At 53.9% G+C, this 6,612-nt stretch overlaps 1 protein-coding gene across 1 annotated transcript in view; it reads left to right on the top strand.

The window, feature by feature from the left end:
- Positions 1–4,625, top strand: part of CD40LG (CD40 ligand) — a 6,586-nt gene extending 1,961 nt beyond the window's left edge. Inside the window, exons 2-6 of the mRNA XM_010294733.1 lie at positions 8–145; positions 1,460–1,505; positions 1,788–1,844; positions 2,150–2,212; positions 4,070–4,625. Of these exons, the coding sequence (XP_010293035.1) occupies positions 8–145; positions 1,460–1,505; positions 1,788–1,844; positions 2,150–2,212; positions 4,070–4,440 (675 nt within the window). The 3' untranslated portion in view covers positions 4,441–4,625. The remainder of the gene's footprint in view (positions 1–7; positions 146–1,459; positions 1,506–1,787; positions 1,845–2,149; positions 2,213–4,069) is intronic.
- The last annotated feature ends 1,987 nt before the right edge of the window (positions 4,626–6,612 follow it).

Raw genomic sequence — 6,612 nt, forward strand, 5'->3', positions numbered from 1 at the left:
CCGGCAGATGGAAGAGGGGTTGAGGTTAAACGAAGATTACATCTTCCTGAGGAAAGTACAGAAATGTCAGACAGCAGAAGGTCAGAAGTCAACGTTACTGGACTGTGAAAAGATTTTAAAGGGCTTCCAGGACATCCAGTGCAAGGTACGCTGCTCTTAGGCAGATAAAGACCCCGCTGAAGGTGGAGAGGGGATCCCAGGCACACACACAGTTTTACCCCAAGCTTTTTTGTAAAACCATGGGTGCCCTTTACCTTGGGGATGCATAGCACACACCCTTTTTTTACACTATATTCTTTTTACATTATACTTTTCCACTATATTGATATCAGCAAAAAATCTCATCCCTTTTTTTCTCAAAATTATCTTGGCCAGAGCGTGTCCAGCCGCGGCATGCTGAGGGGTGCTTGGGGCTCGCGTCGGGAGGAACAGAGCTGCAGCCAGCCTGGCTCTGCGCTCTGATCCCAGTCTGAAAAACATGGATTTTCTGCTGTCTGGCACCCTGCTCCGGTTCTGTGCTGGGTGCCCGTGAGGATGCTCGCGGCCGCCTGCCACTGGGAGCACATTTACCCCCGCTTTGCCCGGGTGCAGATGACAGTGCCAGGCTCGGGCCAGGCAGCATGGCTCCCGGCAGCCCGTGAGGAGGAGGAGGATGCTGTGCAAATGTCACCCCATGGGCTCAGGGATGGCATCTCCAGCTGGTGCAGCGGCTCCTCACATTTGGGTGCAAAAGGGCCAACTTGCACCGCGACGTCCTCCTGGAGTGGTTGAGGGCTGCCCAGTGGCCTGACTTGCCCAGCCGGGGCCAAGGTGCTCTCAGCCCTTGAATTCTCCGTTTAGGAGGAGCTGTGCTGACCAGAGCAGGCAGGTGAGGGACATTTCTTCCTCATCATTGTCAGTGCCCAATGACATCAAATGCCTTCAGGTTTGCATCAGCACCCAACTGACGACAGCAAATTGTGTCTGAGATGGGCCCTGCTCAGCAGTCCTGAAACCCCAGTCCCACAGCTGGTGGGATGGCACCCGGCTTGCTGGGCAGCACCTACGGCACGGCTCTCCGGTGTGGTTTTAAATGCCCTGGAAAGGAAATGGTTTCATTTGTTTCTTTCTTTTTTTTTTTTCAAATGAACTTTCCCCATCACATCATTTTAACTGCATAAAACCTAAAATCAAAAATCCTACAACCCCCCAGCTGCAAAAAGCCGGTCACTCCATGGCTGTGTGTGATGCTGGGGAAGGTGCTGGAGGGGCTCTGTGGTTTTGGGTACCCTCCTGAGGCTGGGGCAGGTTCTGGAGGGGCTCTGTGTTTTTGGGTACCCTCCTCCGAGAGCTGGCCGGGCTGTCGGAGCCAAACAGCAGCAACCCGAGCGGTGACCAGAGCATTCTTTACACAGAGGCTTTCAAAATCATTGATTTGTGCATCTCAAAGAAAAGATGTATATTTTTGCTGTTGTTTCAGGATGGGGGAGCCAACAAGGGGGAGCCCAAGTTTGAAATGCAGAAAGGTGAGTTTCCTGGTGCTGCCGGAGCACCCATGGCTTGCTGAGGGCAGGAGGAGTAGCTTGGCCTGGGAAGGGGTTTCCTTCACCCTGCAACAGCCCGCTGGTGCCCCAGGGCACGGCACGGAGGCAGAGGATGGGGTCGGGGTTTGGAGCATCCCCACGGGGCGGGCAGAGGGGGGCACTGGGCGTGGGTGTCTCACCAGGGCAGGCGGCTCTGGGTGCCATGTTGCCTGAAGTAGATGAAAATTAATCCAAAATTAAATCGGTCGCCTTTTTGCATTGTAGGCCATGAGCACCGTGAGCATCCCCATTCAACGCACAAGAACGAGACGTCCGTGGCAGGTAAGGGGTTGGCACATCCAGGTCCTGTTCCCACGGCGGGCAAGGTGGCACAGTCTCCTCCACGGGCTTTATCCCTCAGAGGTTCCACCTTGAAGGCAACTGAGTGTCTTTGCTGAGGAGGGGCCAGATCCTGCCTCACTCAGAGCTGGTGGGGGGAACTTTGGAGACTGTGTCTCTGGGCTGGATTTGGCCCATAGAGGAATATCGAGGGTGGGAGGTGCTGCGGTCCCTGCAGAGCAGCTGTGCTGCCCGGGGGGGACAGCGGGTGCCAAGGCATCGATAACACCAGCCTTTCCGAATTGCAGCGGAGAAGAGGCAGCCGATCGCAGCCCACCTGGCAGGTCAGAAGAGCAACAAGACAGTCTCAGGTAAGACAGACCCGCTCGGCGCTGCCTTGGCCAGGGAGCCAGCGGGGCTCGGCAGCGGGCATCCCCCGCCGGACCCTGCAATCCTGCCCCGTGGCTCAGCAAGGGCAGGGACAGGGACAATTGTCCTCAGTAGCCTTATATATGCCTTCCTAGAAATGCACCACAATGGCTTCACCTTTACAGTGAAGTTTTTTATGAGCAGAAAACTATTTCTCTTTGTATTTAAGCAAATCAAGCTCTCAGTTCTCTTTTGGACTCAAAACGCAATACTTTTTCTCTCCTGACCACATCTTGCTGGGGTGGCTGCAGCTGGAGGGCTCTGCTGGCATACTGTATCTGCTGTTCTAGTCACCTTCTCACCTGTAGTGGTCCTGGCAGCACTACGGGCTGGCTGATGACTTTACAGTCACGACATAGATAGCTCCAAACTGATTTAGGCAAGCTGCACTTACTCACAGCCATGGCCACGTTTGAGAAACACACGTGAGTCCATTTGCATTTATGCATCCCTCTGCACAGACCGCGGCTGCTCTCGCAGCTCCATCTCCCAGCGTAGCCTTAGCTAAGGGACATCCTGCAAGAGCAAGGATTACTGAAGTGAGTGAGAGCTTCCAAGGTCAGCCTCTCAATCTGGCAAGGATTTTGCAATTTGAGCACTTTTGATTTAATTCTGGAGTAACTGCCAGTAATTGGCAACTGCTCTTTCCATCTCTGACACAGCATTTCACCCAGAGCTCAGTCTACCTGTGGAAAGCTTAGTGTTAGATAAGAACAAAGAAGTGAGAAACTCGCTGCATTTTAAAACTCACTGCTTAAGCACTTGTTGAGCCTATAAAGCAGGTTGAAATTGCCCAGAGAGCAGCAGTTGCCTGGAGCTTGGCTCTGCACCTCCGCAGTCAGGCACGGAGGGAACGTCCCCGTGGGATGCGCAGGCACGGACCACGGGCTGCGTGGCTCCCCCAGGACCACCCTGCTGCGGGCACTGGCACTCTGGGCTGGAACAGTTGAACTCATTATTGCCCTTGGAGCCAGGTTGCTGACCTTTGCTGCTCTCGCAGGTATCTCTGTAGGCTGGGGAAGGCGGAGGTCCAAAATCCCTCCCGGAGGTTGTAGCTGAGCTCAGCCCCTATGGCCATGGCTTCCTGGCCTCTGTACTGACTTATCTGCACCGACTCCAGTGGGAGTGCGTGTTCTTGAGCTACTCTGATGACACCAATAGTGCCCCAAAAGCCATGGCAGCAGCAGGTCAGCATGCACAGCGGTCCTGGCAGTGCCACACAAAACCCTTCCAGCTCTGTACCCTGCCAGGGACCGAAATTGTGGGACGTTTATTTTTGCGCTTCCTTGGCAAAGGAGGGACTTTGGAAGAAAGGCAGCACCCAGTTCAGAAAACCTATGTGCCCTGGGATGGGTGCCTCTGAAGATAGAAGCTGCAGTGTGTTTTGGCAGTGCTCTGAGGGCTTGAAGGCTGTGCCACCAAAAGCTGTGGAGATAGCAACCCTACAGGGGCAGCCACAGGGGTCTTTGGCCTGTGGTGGCAACTGTGTGCAATCCTCCACCCTAAGTATTTCCACTTGGTTGGATGAAGGAAGCAAAATGCTCCTCCGCTCGCATAATCTATTGAAGGCTGTCAAGGCCAGTGACTGGAAACGTGGGTTAAACATGTCCTGGCCTCAGGGAAGGAGACCTTGCTCCCCTGGGCTGGGGATGGTGTTCTGGGGCGGGCAGGACCCACCCCTGCACCCTGCAGCAGAGTCTGCAATACCCAATGTCTGTGGGGGGGTGTCCCCCCAAAATCAGCCTGTCAAACTGGATGTCTCCTCCTCCCAGCTCATCTGTCATGCTTTCCCCCTACAGTGCTAGAGTGGAAGATGACGATGTATGGCCCCATGAACAACAACTTGATATCCTACCAGGAGGGGAAACTGAAGGTGAAGGAAGCGGGGCTCTACTACATCTACTCCCAAGTCAGCTTCTGCACCAAGGCAGCGACTTCAGCACCCTTCACCCTCTATATTTATTTGTATCTCCCCATGGAAGAGGACCGGCTCTTACTGAAGGGACTAGACACACACAGCACCTCCATGTCTTTCTGCGACCTCCAGTCCATCCGGGAGGGAGGCGTCTTCATGCTCCGAGAAGGCGACATGGTTTTTGTCAACGTGACAGACTCAACGCGAGTGAACTACAGCCACGGCAGCACCTACTTTGGCATCTTCAAGCTGTAGTGAGGAGGGGGCTGCCCCAAGCCGGGGGTCCAGCCCAACTTTGTTGAGCAAGTGGCTTTCCCTGTTTCCCATATTTATGTTCCTCTGCCTCTTTGGTTTTCTTGTTTCTTAATTGTATATTTTGTTATTTATTAATGAGGGCCAGGGGGCCCTGAGAAGACAAATGGAACAAAGTTTGAAGCTGTTGTTGTTTGCACTTCACTTTTTTCTTTCGTTGCCAACACAGTTTGGCACGTGCTGGTGTTGTCTGTCTGGGTCCACCATGCCCTGCGTGCCAGGCAGGGTGGATGTCCCCATTATGTCACAAGAGCTTTATTTAGCAAACTCTACCATCAACGTTTCTTTCCTAACAACGTAGGATGGCTCAGGGCACTCCAGCCAGGCTAGGTTCATACATATCTCCCGTACCAATCTGCTTACAAAACATCAACGGAAAAACGTTAAAAGGCTTAGGAACATCTCTTCTAAAGGGATCAATCAGCCAAGCGCTGTCCTTACGTGGTAGCTGCTGGTGATGCATCGTTGCCACTCTGCCTGCTTTGTCTTAAGAACCCCCTTTTTTCCACCTGTGCCTATCTATGAAACGCAACCAGCCTTCTTGCTTAGGGTGTCACTGTCTTGGCCAGGTTCACGCTGGGTGACATTCGCCCCGCATCAGAGGAGTGATCGGTGGCTGAGGGGGGACGGCTGATTACCAGAGCGCTGGTAAAGTGCTGGTGGTGCTCTGTTCCTGGTGAACCGAATCTGCTTGCGATACTGTCCACCTCTGCAGGTAGAGGACTCTGCTTGTGGACCATTTCAGTACCCTGTGTAAGGAGTATTGGCCACCACTGTCAAATTTGGACCTCTCTCCTCTTCTGAGACCCGTCCTCCCCTGAGAAGAGGACTGGGAAAGCACAGAGGTGGCAGGACCAACTGCTTCTTCCCAAGGCCTTCAAGGTGCATGTGCAGAGCATCTTCTGGCTGTCCTCAGTGAGGACGTGTCCACCGCAGCACCTTTCCTGAAGAGAGTTTCCTCTCCGGGAGAGCAGAACTGTGCAGATGGGCAGGACCCCCTCTTGGGCAGCGAGGACCTCGGTGACACTGCACACTGGGGTCTCCCTGACCCTCTTCACCAGCTTGGGGAGGGTGAGCTGAGCCACAGCAGGGCACAAGGATGTTGATGCTGCATTTTTTAAAAAGATCTAAGGATGCCAAATGTGGCAAGCTTGGAGCACTTCATTATGCAGGTCACAGAGTGCAAAAGTTTGCAAATACTCCCGGAAGCCAGGAGGTTTGCAAGTGGAAGAGCTTTCACATTTGAGCAGTCTTGGGTTTGCTTGGCTGGAGGCTGCAGGTCTGGTCCTAACACAATGCCTGAGTGCCATCACTGCTGGGGTGGACGGGACAGTCTTTGTCCAGCTCACTGCAGTGCTGGGTGCCTGGCATGGCCCCCTCCCAAAATCAGTAAAGGAGAGCTCAGAGCCAGTCTGTTTTTTCTATCATTTAATAAGGGTTTGCTGGCTGTCCTCTAAAATTGCATAACTTCATCAGGGAATGGACCGCTCTTGTCCAATGCCATGTATAAAAACTATTTATTTAACTAAAACTGTCTTATATTCGTGTACAGAAAGGGACTGCATGCCAGGGGACTCTGCGTAGCCCCGTGTTGCAGCGTATTTTGATGTTCCCAGTTCCCCCTTCCTGAGCATGAGGGTTTGTCCACCTAACAACTAATGTTGGCAACTAATATAATTTCTGAATTAAGAGGTGGGGTGCTTTGTATGCTTTGAACGCTGGTCATTCTTCTCAGCCCCAGACTGGGACACACTGGGATTTCCCGGGGTCCTGCTCAGGGTCTGAGGACCGAGAGGACAGCAGGGCCAGTCCCAAAAGCCTCCCAAGGCAGCCATCCCACCCCTCTCCTTGGGTCATGTTGGGGTGCCAAGGTGGGGCAGTGCCAGCGGCATTTTGGCTGGAAAAGGGGGCAGGGACCCCCCTGCCCTAGGAAGGCAGCGAGGCACTGGGGCTGAAAGCCCCAGCACGGCTGTGGAGCGGAGGGGTGGGGGCTAACCTACGGGGTTTAGGACACCTGGCTGGAAGAGGTCTATCCCTACCTGCCCCGAGGGCATGGAGCCTGCAGGGGCGTCTCCGCGTTGGAGCAGAGGGATGGACGCCGCACAAGGTGGGATC

The sequence above is a fragment of the Phaethon lepturus genome, unplaced genomic scaffold (genome assembly GCF_000687285.1).
Source record: "Phaethon lepturus isolate BGI_N335 unplaced genomic scaffold, ASM68728v1 scaffold5719, whole genome shotgun sequence".
NCBI lineage: Eukaryota > Metazoa > Chordata > Aves > Phaethontiformes > Phaethontidae > Phaethon > Phaethon lepturus.